The sequence below is a fragment of the Paramisgurnus dabryanus genome, chromosome 7, assembly GCF_030506205.2.
Source record: "Paramisgurnus dabryanus chromosome 7, PD_genome_1.1, whole genome shotgun sequence".
In the NCBI taxonomy this organism is placed as follows: Eukaryota; Metazoa; Chordata; class Actinopteri; order Cypriniformes; family Cobitidae; genus Paramisgurnus; species Paramisgurnus dabryanus.
In genome coordinates this window covers 29,993,984-30,009,442 of record NC_133343.1, presented here as the reverse complement: position 1 = coordinate 30,009,442, position 15,459 = coordinate 29,993,984, and the positions used below count along the sequence as shown (strand labels likewise).

The 15,459-nt window shown below is 38.0% G+C and overlaps 1 protein-coding gene across 7 annotated transcripts in view; it reads right to left on the bottom strand.

Annotated features, from left to right (window-relative positions):
- The window catches only part of tox2 (TOX high mobility group box family member 2), a 120,058-nt gene that overhangs the window by 17,499 nt on the left and 87,100 nt on the right, over positions 1 to 15,459 (bottom strand). For 4 of the 7 annotated variants that reach the window (XM_065272421.2, XM_065272423.2, XM_065272422.2 and 1 more), the window contains 2 exons: positions 7,255 to 7,488; positions 1,814 to 2,044 (listed from right to left, as the gene is read on the bottom strand). In XM_065272421.2, coding sequence (XP_065128493.1) covers positions 1,814 to 2,044; positions 7,255 to 7,488 — 465 coding nt within the window. The remainder of the gene's footprint in view (positions 1 to 1,813; positions 2,045 to 7,254; positions 7,489 to 15,459) is intronic. The other 3 variants (XM_065272426.2, XM_065272427.2, XM_065272425.2) reach the window with 1 other exon arrangement.

Below are 15,459 nucleotides of genomic sequence, written 5' to 3'. Positions count from 1 at the left end.
CCATCACTAAAAGAAATGACACTCATCTGCATTAGCAGAAGTCTATCAATCTTCCACTAATGGGCCTTTCAGAGGCTTTCTGCAAGCAAGACTGTCCATACAAGATGTGTAATGTTTTGCTATCTTCCTTAAAGTCCCCCTGTGGTGAAAATCGTTTTTTTGTTTATATTTCTATGTTGTGTTTTTAATATGCACACACATGTTAAATGAGTTCGAGTCATAGATATTAAGAATGGATGCAGCATAGACTCGACACTTCTGTGATGCTGACACATGCAGTGTGAATGGTCTAACATGTTAACATCGATGCTAACCCTAACCCTAACCAATGGTTGTTGTAGCGTCTATAAACATATAGATCTATGGTCCGAGCTGGTGCTATCGAGTGGAGGCGGGGACTAATTTGCATATTCATAGATCCACATACTAAATGAGAACAGTGTGTGGAGTTACATTTAAGCTATTTTAAAGCAGGAAGAAATTACCATCACAAAAAAAAAACACATTTAAATGTGCTGTTTTGATACTCAAAGATGCTCGACTACAAGTGGACTTTTGGGCATTAATGCAAATCCAGTGCAAAACTAAGTGCCCAACCCTAACCCATACCCTATCTCCAACCATAACCCAATTCTAACCCCAACCCTAAATCCAAGTCTAAACCCTCAAACAGTCCTTTAGAGGGGTGCCAGAAAGTGAAGACCGGACAAAATGTCCTCACTTTACTCTCCTTGTCCTCACTTCGATGGTCTTACAAAAAATTGGTTCTCACAAAGATACACACATACACACATGATAAAATGTATAAATTGAATGCACTGTGAGTCACTTTGTTTGCCAAACGCATAAACATAAATGAAAAGTCTCTATCCGATGTCAAAAAGCATTTCCCTGCTAAAAAACAGACACTACTTCCTACGGATGAAGTTAATTTTTCACACTATAGCTAAAGAACGAAATAATTTTCAACAAAAACAAACAAGAGATTGAGGTTTAAAGCCTATATGGTTCCCTTCCAGTGGACAAAGGGTTAAAACGCACAAACAATAACATTTGGGAGAGCAGATGTCCTTGAGGGGGAATTGAAGGGCGCTGGGTGATGGCTAATCTCGTATTCTCAGCATGATCGAATCACCAGGCAACAGATATAAATAAAAAGAGCTCTGGAAATGAGGAATTCACATTCAAGGGTGTCAGCGGCAAAATGAAGATTCATGGTGAAGAGGAGAGAGTGAAGCAGGCAAAAATTAACTGCAAATAAAAGGACACAGCGGTGAGAGAGAGAGAGTGAGAGTGAGAGAGAGAGAGAGAGAGAGAGAGAAATATCAGGTGGTGAAGGGGTGAGCAAGCCGTACTCTGTCATGGAGGCAGGTGGCTCTTATTTGACATGCAATAGCTGCCGTGTGTTATAGAAGATATTCTAAAAATAATGCGACCATCACACACACGCACGCACGCACGCACGCACGCACGCACGCACGCACGCACGCACGCACGCACGCACGCACGCACGCACGCACACACACACACACACACACACACACACACACACACACACACACACACACACACGCACACACGCACGTGCACACATGCATATACACACACTTTGAGTTCATACAAAGCTTATTACTGACACAAAACCATATGTGTGAACACAAACAAATAAAGATATATAATTTACTGACAATGACACAAAGAAACCACGAATATCCATCTGTCTGTCTGTCTGTCTACGCATGAAAATATATTGAATGGAAATATTCTCTATTTTGCAGTGCTATAACATATCAAGCAATGAGATTTAACTGACTTGTTTCTGTTCTTCTCCCAGACTGTCCCACATTGATGCCACAATCTTGGAAACGTCTCCAAAGGTTGCGTTGGGGTTTTGGCCTTTAATGGCAGCCTGTGTATCCCTGAAGAACAGTGCGTATGCTGACACGGGCTTCTGTGGTTCATTGGGGTCCTTCTTCTTCTTCTTCTTCTGAGGTTTGGGTTTGGGCTTCATCATGTCAGAGGAAGGCCTCTTCTCACCCGTGATCTAAAGGGAAACATCACATAAACATTAGCTGTTTGAAAAGCACTGGATTACATTTTTTATTTATGTAATTTCTTGAAATGTCACACTATAGTAACTGTTTTTAGATTATCAAAAAAAAAAGAGTTGTTTGTATAAAACTTCAACAATGCCAGGGTGCTCTGTGTGGTTGCCATAGCGTTGCTATAAAGGATTCTGGGGGTTGCTGTGGTGTTGCTATACAGTGTTCTGTGTGATTGACAGGGTGTTGCTATAGAGTGTTCTGTGTGGTTGCCATGGCGTTGCTATACAGTGTTCTGTGTGGTTGCCATGGTGTTGCTATACAGTGTTCTGTGTGGTTGACATGGTGTTGCTATGCAGTGTTCTGAGGTTGACATGGTGTTGCTATACAGTGTTCTGTCTGGTTGACATGGTGTTGCTATACAGTGTTCTGTGTGGTTGCCATAGTGCCGACACACCGTGTTATGTGTGGTTGACATGGTGTTGCTGTACAGAGTTCTGTGTGATTGCCATGGTATTGCTATACAGTGTTTATGTGGTTGCTATGGTGTTGCTATACAGTGTTCTGTGTGATTGACAGGGTGTTGCTATAGAGTGTTCTGTGTGGTTGCCATGGCGTTGCTATACAGTGTTCTGTGTGGTTGCCATGGTGTTGCTATACAGTGTTCTGTGTGGTTGACATGGTGTTGCTATGCAGTGTTCTGAGGTTGACATGGTGTTGCTATACAGTGTTCTGTCTGGTTGACATGGTGTTGCTATACAGTGTTCTGTGTGGTTGCCATAGTGCCGACACACCGTGTTATGTGTGGTTGACATGGTGTTGCTGTACAGAGTTCTGTGTGATTGCCATGGTATTGCTATACAGTGTTTATGTGGTTGCTATGGTGTTGCTATACAGTGTTCTGTGTAGCTGATATGGTGTTGCTATACAGTGTTCTGTGTGGTTGACATAGTGTTGCTAAGCAGTGTCCTATGTTGTTGCCATGGTGTTGCTATAAAGTGTTATGTGTGGTTGACATGTTGTTGCCATACAGTGTTCTGAGGTTGACATAGTGTTGCTAAGCAGTGTCATATGTTGTTGCCATGGTGTTGCTATAAAGTGTTATGTGTGGTTGACATGTTGTTGCCATACAGTGTTCTGAGGTTGACATGGTGTTGCTAAGCAGTGTCATATGTTGTTGCCATGGTGTTGCTATAAAGTGTTATGTGTGGTTGACATGTTGTTGCCATGCAGTGTTCTGAGGTTGACATGGTGTTGCTATACAGTGCCCTATGTTGTTGCCATGGTGTTGCTATAAAGTGTTATGTGTGGTTGACATGTTGTTGCCATACAGTGTTCTGAGGTTGACATGGTGTTGCTATACAGTGCCCTATGTGGTTGACATGGTGTTGCTATTAGGCATGGGCCGGTATAAGATTCTGGCGGTATGATAACCTTTAGCAAAAATACCACGGTTTCACGGTGTTACGGTTTTGCCATTGCAACACTAAAATGTGTTATTTTTTAAATGCCAGGTAAAAATAAAGCCTTTAAATTATAATATGCTTTCAAAAAATATATAATATTTTTGTAATGTATATTAAATGTAAACATCAAATCAATCACATGACTTAATGATTTAATGAATTTTGTATAAACACAGCTCATACCTTGGAGACGGTATCACAGAATATTTCAGTGGTTTTGAAACCTTGACTGTTTAAAACCTCGGTATACCTTGAAGCCGGTAATCGGCCCATGCCTAGTTGCTATACAGTGTTCTGTGCGGTTGACATAGTGTTGCTATACAATGTTATGTGTGGTTGCTATGGCATTGCTATACAGTGTTCTTTGTGGTTGCCATGGTGTTATTATAGAGGTACAGTGCTCTTGTTACTGGCCCATTTCAAAAGATCAAAGCTCTTTAGGTTTAGTTTCTTCAAGAACCAGAAAATAAACTAAAATCAAAAGATGAAATACGAGTGTACTCAGTTAAGACTTCGAATGCTTCCTTCTGATGTATCCCAGCATGCACTGCTGTTTAATGTGCGTGCTTGGCTATGCAAATGCAAGTTTTATCTGCAAACACAATGAAATAAAAATGGGACGCTTTTAGTCAAGCCGTGGCTATGTAATCTGCTGTGACAGCTCATGGACTCTTCAGAGCTGAAAAACACTGCGCTCAAATTGATTTCTTAATGTAGAGAGTCGATGTTAATATCCAGCCTAAATCAGTGCTGTATCATCACATGTTTGATGCACATTAATATTTGCTTCTTCATCTAAAACTGCTGCGGTGCATTTGAAAAAAAAATCATTAAATGAGTGGAAATGAACATAAAGAGAGATAAAGAGAGACAAAAAGGATTGTAAGACAGATGAACAAAAACATGTTTATAATGAAGAGGACAGAGAATGTTAAAGAGTGAAAGAGGTTTCTAGGTCAGATTTAAATGGTTAGATAACACTTTTCAGTTCTCACTCATCAGCATATTCAATGTACTGAAAACAAAACTCATTTCAAGAAAGATGAAAAGTGAAATGTTCCCTGATGCAGCATTAAAACTTTACTTTCCATTTATGTTTCATTTTAAAGTACAGTCACTCAGAATATCATCATCATACAGTAAAGACTGAGCAAAATGAGTCAAGAGTTTAAAGTGTTCAGTCCTGTTGTGTTTCAAGCTTTATTCTCTACATCAAACTGTGGGTCGCACAGTGGCGTAAGGTTGGCTAAGCAAAATCACTTGGCTGTAGCGGATGACACTAAAACAGATTTTAATATGATATACCATAAGGTATTTTGACATTACAAGCAAACTTACAACTCATGAATAAAATGACAAGGAAAATAAAAACTACTCATTTATAAAATATTTAAAAAATAGTGTTTTAATTAAACAATGTTATGTTTATGTTGGTGGGTCCTGGAATAGATTTTACGTATTTAAGTGGTTCGCAAAATGAAAGGCTGTACATTAACATAAATGCGTTTCCTATATAATTATGATAAAAATGTGGATCTCGTACCGTATGTGCATACATGCATGTGTGTTTGTATCTGTGAGCACAGCTGTATGTTTATAAACTCAAGACTCCCAGATCCAATTAAAGTGCATAAACACACACACACACACACACACACACACACACACACACACACACACACACACACACACACACACACACACACACACACACACACACACACACACACACACATGAATGCATACAGTATATACACTACATATATTAACTACACACATGCACAACCTCAAGCAAATGCTCCCAAGAAATGAATTGGAAACTCGCCACTAAATGTCCCGCTTTAGATTTATAGACTTTAAATTCATTAAGTGTAAACACACAAATGCTCTCCGTGAGTCCGCAATGCATTCCAGAGAAAAAATAAACGTAAGATGGATGTGTTTATGTCCTTATAAGAGACTTAAATGCTTAAAACCATACACACACTAATGCATAACAGACATCTGAATCTGTTTGTTTGTTTTCCAGTCGTGCATACACCTGTGAGAATGAAATGTGCTAATTGTTTCTATTATTCAGAGCGCATTATTATTAAAGTCCACTGGGACTGAATACCGTCTGACAGAAACACTTCTCACTTATTTCGACTAGAACAGACGGCACTTTAAATCAACTCGCCGCAGGTATAATTGCGTCGGACTCTGTGCTGTATTAGGCCGGACCGTCCGTAAGCCCGCTGCAGAACAATGCAATTTAAACATCATGTAAGTTAATTCACTCTTTGTATTCTTCAATCCAATTAAGCATGCAGCACTGCGATAATGAGGGATTTCGAGCTGCCCGCGCATAACATGCAACATTCAAATTAAATTCAAACTGACACTTCCAATAAAAGCAGAGGATGACAGACAAGCAGAAGTAATTGCTTTTCTGGGACAATGAGAGAGAGAGAGAGAGAGAGAGAGAGAGAGAGAGAGAGAGAGAGAGAGAGAGACAGAGACAGAGAGAGACAGAGAGAGAGAGAGTCTGCCAGCAAATGGCTCTGTGAACAAAAGCCGTCAGTATGTGAAGTTAAAATGCCGAGATTTGTAAACAGTAAACAGCATTGAGGCATACAGAAACTCAATCCTGTGAAAGTATTTAACAAAAGTTGCTTCAAATAAAGAGGAAGATTTATTATTCTCAGAGTTTTTTATGCCATTTATGTTTATTTATCGACAGCAACAGTTCTACCTCATAGAGATGACATATGCTGCTGTAAACTTCAATTCGACTTAATCAAAGTAGAACTACATTACCCATAATCCTACAGTGCCATCCAGAAGGTCACAGTTACCATGGAAACAAACAGTTATCAGTGACCTCCCACTCCCATGAAGCATTGCAAATAAAACTAGAAAGTTACTCTTTAGTAGGGCTGCATAATGATTAATCGCAACTAATCGTTTGCAGAATAAAAGTTTTTTGTGTATATGTATGTGTGTACTGTGTATAATAAATATGTATAAATACACACACATGCTTGTATATTTTTGTAGTGCTGGGCAAAGATTAATCGCGATTAATCATGATTAATCACATACAAAATAAAAGTGATTTTTTTTAAATAATATATGAGTGTGTGCTGTTTGTAATTTTTATGGATATATAGATACAGGCACATTCATGTATGTATTTAAGAAACATTTACATGTGTATTTATATATCTATATATATCTATATATATATATATATATATTCTTTATTATTATTGATTATCATTCTGAATAAAAAAAAACTGTATATATATACATATATATATATATACATTCTGAAATTTTTATATGTATGGGTTTGTGTTTAAATATACATAATAATTACATGCAGTACACACACATATGTTATGCAAAAATGCACTTTTATTTTCTTTGCGATTAATCATGATTAATCGTTACCCAGCACTATTGCATATATATTTCTATATATTTTATATTATATATAAATACTTAATATGTATGTGTGTGTATTTATATATACATAATTATTATACACACACACATATGATGTAAACAAAAACTTTTATTCTTTTTTAACGATTAGTTGCGATTAATCGTTATGCAGCTCTACTCTTTAGTATATACTTTTGTATACTTGTTTTATGTTGTACTTTTACTGTTGTGCAGTAAGCTTTACTGTTACATGAACCTAATGGTTCCTTCATATGTCAGCTATTCGAGGAAACTGACAGGAAAATTGCTTCCTGTACCTTTGAGTGGTATTTTGCTTCCTCTTCCTGGGCGGAGCTTGAGGGGGAGGGCGTGGCTGACTGACTTCCTGATGATGATGGGGAACCGTGGGTAAAGGAGCCTTGACCAATCTGAGAGCTGAGCTGTGAGAGGGCGCTCATGGGGTGGGGCAGTATCCGGGCAGATCTGTTTAGCATGGGGCTGTGATGGGCACGGGGGTAATGACTGCCAGATTGCCCCGTAAACGCCGGCATCTAAGGGTGAGAGAAGAAGACCACACTTTACTCGGTGTAATTTTGAAAATAAATAACCAATTGAGCCAGATTTCGTTTTTTAAGATTAGTGTTATTTGTGGTGGAAAGATTCTAGTTTCTTCTTTCACCCCTTGAAGCGACGGTCTGATAATACAGTAGACGAGCAAACTACTTATGAAACTAATTTGATAATTTTTTCGTATAAGAAACTAATGTTCACTTAATGGTTTGAATCTCCATAACTCAGCTGTCTCCATTCCACTTCTTACAATCCAACCACATATACTAACCATTAAACATCTATTGCTTGAAAGCTTAAACTGACTAACACGACAAAAAGATTGGTGTGAGATCTTGATCAGCATCCAGTTACAGTAAGTCATCAACCACAAGTCTTTCTGCATGAATATCAAAGCTTCTTCACAAAGCCACAACACCATCGGTATTCGACCCGGAACCATCCAGAATCAACCGCAGTAATTCAACCACATAAGACCTTCACATAAAGTCAAGAAACGACCTGTACACAAACATTTATTAAGCAAATAACCAGACTGTATATAAAGTAAATGCGCTCTATGAAAGATTTTATGCAAATAAAATAACAGCACGTACTGTATGTACAGCCAACAAATATGATTTACATAAAGCAATTTCACATCTTTTAAAGATTCAAAAGACTACCATAACCCAATACAACTTAAATATGAGAAAGGAGGACAATGGGTTATTCACATTCGTAAAATTCATCATAGTTAATAAAATAAAGATACAGGTATAATTGGTAACACTTTAAAATCAAGTTGTATTTGTTAACATTAATAAATGCATTAGCTGAACTAACAATGAGCAAACTACAGCATTTATTTATCTTAATTTTAGGGACGTTTTCCCGGACAAGGTTTGTCTTAGTCCCAGACTAAAGCCCGGTGCACACTGTGAGATTTCAGCCAGGATTTAGCTGTCTGGGACAAATTTTGAAATCCTAAACGATTTCTGGAATCCCAGGCTAAAATCTGCAGTCTTTGATCGCTAGTTTGACATGTTCACAGACAGCCGATTAATGACCGTTGCGATCAAAATTATCCTCCGACAAAATTCTGGCAGTGTCAGAAATTTAAGATACAATCCTGCTGTGTGACATCTCCCTACGACAACCGGCAGCTCAATAACCAATAGAAGCACAGAACCCAATGACACAATTAGTGCGGCGACACCAACATATCAACGCAGACAAATGTAAAAAAGAACCAGGTAGACTGTACAGCAGGAGGAGAAACTTGTGGAGTTATGGAAACAATAAAGAGTGTTTGTACAACGTGTCATCGCCACTGTACCACGATAGGATAAAAATGAAGCAGCCTGGAGAGAAATCGCGCTGGAAATTCAATGCCAGGTACTCGTCTCCTTCGTTTTGTCTTCTTTTTATGCTCGAGACAAGACATGATTAAAATGAACAGTAGATGTTGTTTCGGTTTGTTAGCCTTCGCTTCAGCGTGTGTTTTCCCAGCCGTCGTCAATCGATGACGTAAAACTGCTGAAGCGTTTGTTTGCGTGCGTCCGATTTTTAAAAGTCTTTAAACTCGTACAGTCTGACATTGATGGAAACTGATATCATATAGTGTGACATGGACTTAATTACGATCTTAATCGCACAGTGTGGCAAGCAACAATCCTAAAAGACTATTTAAAATCGCACAGTGTATACCGGGCTTTAAAAACGTCTTGCACTGATGAATTTTAACATATCACTACCATTGTTTTGTCTCAAAATGCACACAGTATTGATTTTTGAAAGCTGTTTGTAAAAACTGCTTAAATGTGGTAAATCACAGCTTTTTTGTTAAGAGGGCAAGAAATGACAAGTGAGAGTAGATGTGTCTAATTAGTGCATATTGTGGTGGAGATTGTAAAATTCTTTATTAGTATCTAAAAATGCCTCTCATTTTCTTACCAGCACAATGAAGGATAACAGAACATGTGTTTTTGTCACTACAATTATTTTTGAAATAATCTGTAGAATAGTTGTACTCTATACACTTTGAGGTCAAAATAAAATAAAAGGTCAAAGGTTATTAACAAAACCAATAGTAAGCAAATGCAGAGAAAATGATGCAATGTACAGTAATAAGAGTTGATACATTCATACAGTCGTTCTAATACAACCGGCCCTTTGAGATTAACCGTAATGCTGATGTGGCCCGGGATGAAATTGAGTTTGACACCCCTGATTTAAACCCTGTCCAGGAAACTGCCCCTTAAAGTATTTACTAATACATTTATAAAATCAAAAGTTGTAACTGTTAAGATTAGTTAATGCACTATACACTAACATTGACATTAACAAACATTAGCAAAGATTAATAAATACTGAAAAATTATATTGGCACATCATGTTAGCTAATGCATTTACTTAGGTTAACAAATACAAACTTATTGTAAACTGTTACCGTATAATGTAGCTTCACAAGACGAAATCAATTGACTAATTTTCTATAAACTTGCGATTCTTATTTCTTTTAAAACACAACATCGTCTGAACCTCTAAACTAAAGCAAACTTAACTCTTTTTTTATATATTTTACCATGTTTCATTTTTATTGCTGCCGTTCAAAAGCATCTCATCAGATGCGAGCGGATGTCGGCAGCAGAATGGATCTATTCATTTACACATGAATAGGAATACTTAGCCAAGGACAAATCAAAAGGAGAAAGAAAGAGATGAAAAAAGTTGATGAACTAGCGTTTATTAGCAGCATGCAACTGAATTAAACATTGCATATAATCTGTGTGCTTTAATAATGATTCACGAAGTCCTGGCCGAGCGGCTCACGGTAAACATAACACAGTATAGGCTATGATCTTTGCGAGAGCTTGTAATGGTGCTAATTAACCTCTCAAGACATCGCTAACAGAGGAAATTGAACAAGAAATGACTGCAGAGAGAGAAATGTTAGCAGCGAAACACAAATACACATGTTTAATATGAAGTGTGCACTCTAGGACATCCATCTATGTGCAAATAGTAACAAAAGGCTTCACTCGTCCCCTCCAAAACACAACCTACCTCCCACCTCAAATCAAATTTCAGCAACACCATTAGTTCAATTTTCAAATGCAGCAGAATAGCTTTAATGTCGGGGAGCGAGCGACAGAGAATCCATTAATTTTCCATTTTCCGTGGAGTTGCTCTTTAAGGGCTTTCACAAACCAAGAAGCATTGAAAAACCAATTAATCAAACATGAATGGCCTATCATAGCGACGGCAACCCCATTTCCATAGCAACCGCTGCCGGCCAAGAGCATCACCCTGTTTCTTTAATCTTGAAGCACTACATTTCTTCTCAACAACACAAGAGATGTGTGGACCCGCAAAGCAAATGGGTTGCTCATCCAGAGAATTTTCATATTAAGGTTGGAGAAGAATTCTGTGATCGGATCCGTTCTTGTTGTTGTTGTTTTTGGGATAAAAGCTATCGTCCTGACTCTATAGGCACATGTGAAACTACCAATCTATCACAGTTTCCCCCACTCGCTCTATCTCTCTCTGAATAATTTATATTTGTTTCTAAATCAGCATTGCTATGCCCTCATCATACACACAATTCTGAATATCATTTCAATAGCGTTGACTTGAGTTATTGGGTTTTAAAGACTTAAGCATGATTTAAGCATGTTTTTGCAGTTTTGTTTATAAAGTATCACTGTACTGTTTAATTTTAGTATCTTTACAAACACAATACACCTCGCTTCTTTCTCACACTATTCTTCTCATATTTCACATTAAATAAGCAATTTCTAACCGAACAAATCAGTAAACGAATGAAAAGCGTTTTGTGAGAGCGTGCCCGGTCCTGTTATTCCAAACCACATTTGCTTTCAATTTATTTGGAGTCACGGTTATAATCAAAATAATAAAGACGAGCACCTTCGGCATACGGCTTCACTCTTTACTGTCAATTTAGACAAAGCAGTCGGCATGAATCGTTAAACAAACAATATATCGCCTGCGCCCTGCTTACTGCACATTTAGATGACATATTGAATATTTGTTTTTAATGCTGGCTGTTTGCAAATGTCTCTGTGCTGAGGAAAGATGGAGAGAGAATGTGTTTTAGAGAGACAGAACGAGAGAAAGAAATTGATCAATAAGAAATACAAAGAGAGAGTTTAAAATGAGGAAAGCATTTAACAGATGAGTGATTGTCTCAGACTATAGAAAGCTGACTGTGAACATCATACAGAATCTCGCAAAGGTTAATGGTCGCCATAGATACCATATGTTAATTATAATGATTTAATACCATATCCTGTAATGTGTCAGCCCATTTCTACCACGGTAAATATAACTTCCACATACATAGCTACTGTGAGCTAGAGAAAGTTTTCATGTAAGATAGAAATACACATTAAGTTTGATCTGATTATTTATCATATAAATGAGGGGTGTGACGAGACACTTACTCCACGAGACGAGACACAAGATGTGAGACATGAGATGAGATTTTAACACTTTTATCATCTTTAATTCAACAGAAATCATTTTGAAATGTTTGTCACTAACAATTATTTTTGTAATTGATAATGAATAAATTTGATATTTTTTTGTAATAAGTGAGCAATAACCTTTAAAATTGGTTTAATAATTGGTTCAAATAAAGTATCAACCCCAAAGTAAACATATAGTTTTATTTAAAAAAATATTATGTAATAAAAATGTTTCCTGAGATGGGAACGAGACGCTGCGTCTCCCTTGTCATACTTCCTGCGTCCCTGTTACGCATGCACTTTTAAAACAATCAAAAATGGTGAACTTCACGTTGAGAAGAGCTAATAGGTTTGAACGTTACGCCCCACCATTGGTTAAATTTGATATACACATTCAGACGCACTCACGCCTGGAGGAGTTCCCAAAGCGTCGGTACGGCGACGCAGCGCGAGTTCCCTCGAAAGGGAACCAACATTATTTATGATAACAAATGAGTGCAGAGTTTATAATCTATTTTGAAGACAATACAATTTGCAATACCACCAAACTGTAAATTCTACTTATTAATTGTCCTGTTTTCTGTGGTTTCTTTTCTTTGTCTTTCATGTAAAGCTGCTTAAAAACATTGCAACATTGTCAAAAAACTGCTATATGAACAAACTTAAATGGACTTGACTACTGTGCAATACATTTCTATCATTTACTCTTTAATAAAACAGTAATTTCTCAATTTATCTGTATATTGCGACATTATTCAAAATGTATAGTTTGTTTCGGGTCATATATCTCACGTCTAGTTACTAAACTAATTTTGGCCATTATTCTCTTTTTAAACCAAGACTGATCAATGATATTCAATAGAGGCTTAACTGATATGCCAATACTCGGATAAATATTTAAAGCTAAATCCATATGTGTCTCACATTCATCCTAAACATCAAACAAGACTTTTTAAGCCACCATAAATTCCTTATCTACCGGCTATATCATAAAGTGAATTGCTCTTTTAACAAAGACTCTCATTGTTAGCAATAAAAACATTAAAAACCTTAATTTTACTGTTCTCAAGGTGATGTCTTGTGCACTTTGTATGTACATCAAACTCGAATATTAGAGACCAAAATGCAAGAGACTGTTAAGTATGAATCCACACTGTTTAGACTGTGATTGATCTTTTGCTATAGCTGGACTGACCAAAGCAAAGCAATGTTTATAGTAAACCTCCAGTTTGCTATTGAAACTCATACTGTATGCATACTGCTGACTTTCATAGCAGATAAATCTAATGTATAATTTACATTTTCTTCTAGAGTGCACTGTGTTTGCGTCACGTCATAGAGTAGTGTGTAGTGTGCACACTACCAAAGCACACACTGTTTGCATTTATGGCTGCGTCCCAAATAGTGCACTTTATGTGGATTTGCGGTTGTCCCATTTGTCATTTTACGTTTCAAAAAACTGCTCGTGGGCGCCACCTTTCCCTGAGCCCACACTTGTGCGAGCTTCGTAGCAGACTGTCAAAGCAGCGTTACGTCACGCAATGCACTCAACTTGACCTTCTATTTTCAGTGACGCATATTAGATAAATGCCAAACTAAACAAGCCCTCATCTCTTCAACAGAAAAGGTATGGAAATAAATACACATAAATACATAAAAACTCATTAAATATCACCTATTTCCATTTTCAGCAGATTTCAATAATTGCGTATAGTATTAAGCCTGTGCGTTTCATGGTAGTATTAATACATCAACGTTTGACTCAGGATATTTGTTTACTTATGCATGAACAGTAAGGGTGTCACGGTTTCGATTTTAAATCGAAATCGATCGAAATTAAGTCACAACCTCGAACTTCGAATTAAAAAACGGGATCGTCGATGTTGCCACGCCCCCATGTCACATCCCTTACTAAATTTACCATGATTACTATAGTAAGGGTGTCACGATTTCGATTTTAAATCGAAATCGATCGAAATTAAGTCACAACCTCGAACTTCGAATTAAAAAATGTGCGTGAGAGAGCCGCCAAGATGCAGCGGGTTATATTTTAAACAAAAGGGATAGTTTGCCTTAGTCTGCATAAAACGCATAAAACTGAACAAATACGTTAGGATTGCTACTTTAGTTTATGTTTAGACTTTTGACAGATGCGAGAGCACGTGCACGTGAGACAGAGAGAAGCACAGCTGCTTATGACGCACCGGTTTTATTTCAGATGCTAGGAGGAGTCCAAGACGCGTGTTTTAAGTCCATCTGCGTGCAAGAAGGAATCCTCTCTCTACATACATGCTCTCTCGCGTAAAGTAAAGCCCACAAACCCCCATGCGAGGAAAAGCACGCAATGGGCATGTTAATGTGAAACTATAATAATAATAATAAAGGCATATAATTTTTGTCTTTAAAAAAAAATTAATAATTTCAAAACCGAGAATCGAATCGAATCGTGGCCTTAGAATCGAAAATGTAATCGAATCGAGGATTTGAAGAAAAGTGACACCCCTAATGAACAGCTATGGTAGCGTGTCCCGAAGCCACGACTCGAGGCATCACAAGTAGAGACTCTCTCTCTGATCACAGACATCTTGTTGGGAGTGATGGCTCACTCGGCGCAGGTTCACAGTTGCTATTGTAAAATCACAGAGCGGTTAATTGAAACAAATGACTATAATAATAGAACATTATCCCGGCAGGCTCGCGGCCATGGCAGCTTTAATTAGCCGAGCACTGGAGACTGATCTCCCTCTCTTGCGCTCGCTGTAAACACAACGAGCTGAGGGCGGGGGAATCTCATCGCGGCCTGCCCTCGACGCGACTCCTTGTTCTCCTCGAGGGCAGAACATGAAAACCCGGCACTGACGTTCACCTCCCTCTTCCTTCTGCACTTCATCTTTGGCGCTGTGAATGGCGGCGTGCCCTCGGGGGTCATTTATAACACCGCTCCGAGTGCTAATAAGGGCTCCAATTTATAAATCAAGCGCTGGTTAGGTCTGTAAGCAAACGGAACCTGTCGTCCCTGAAGACGCTCGAGTTTCATCTCTGAGACCGAGCGTGTGGAAATGAGCACGTGTGGAAATGAAAGACGGTTACAAAGCACCGGTCTTTGAACTCCAAGCTGAACTAAAACCTCAACGCACCACATCACAGAGCGTCACAGCCGGGCTGTTTCATTCACAACCATTCTCGGCCAGATCCACAGATTACGCATTAACTGCACGCTGACGCTTGAAGAGATTTTCCATTCCTGCATTACATTACAGCAGAACTGATGATGCAAAAGCACACAGATGAATGATGTTATTATCAGATCTAACGGCCCATAAGAAGGAGATTTCACAAATCAATCCTCTACAAAAACATCTCGATTGTTTCTTCTAGACAACAGTGAGATAAAATGGAGATTTCGCCTTTAGATTCTTGTTGCTTCAGATAAATAAAACAAAAACAAATTCAACATCACTCGCAACAAGAAATTAAAGCATC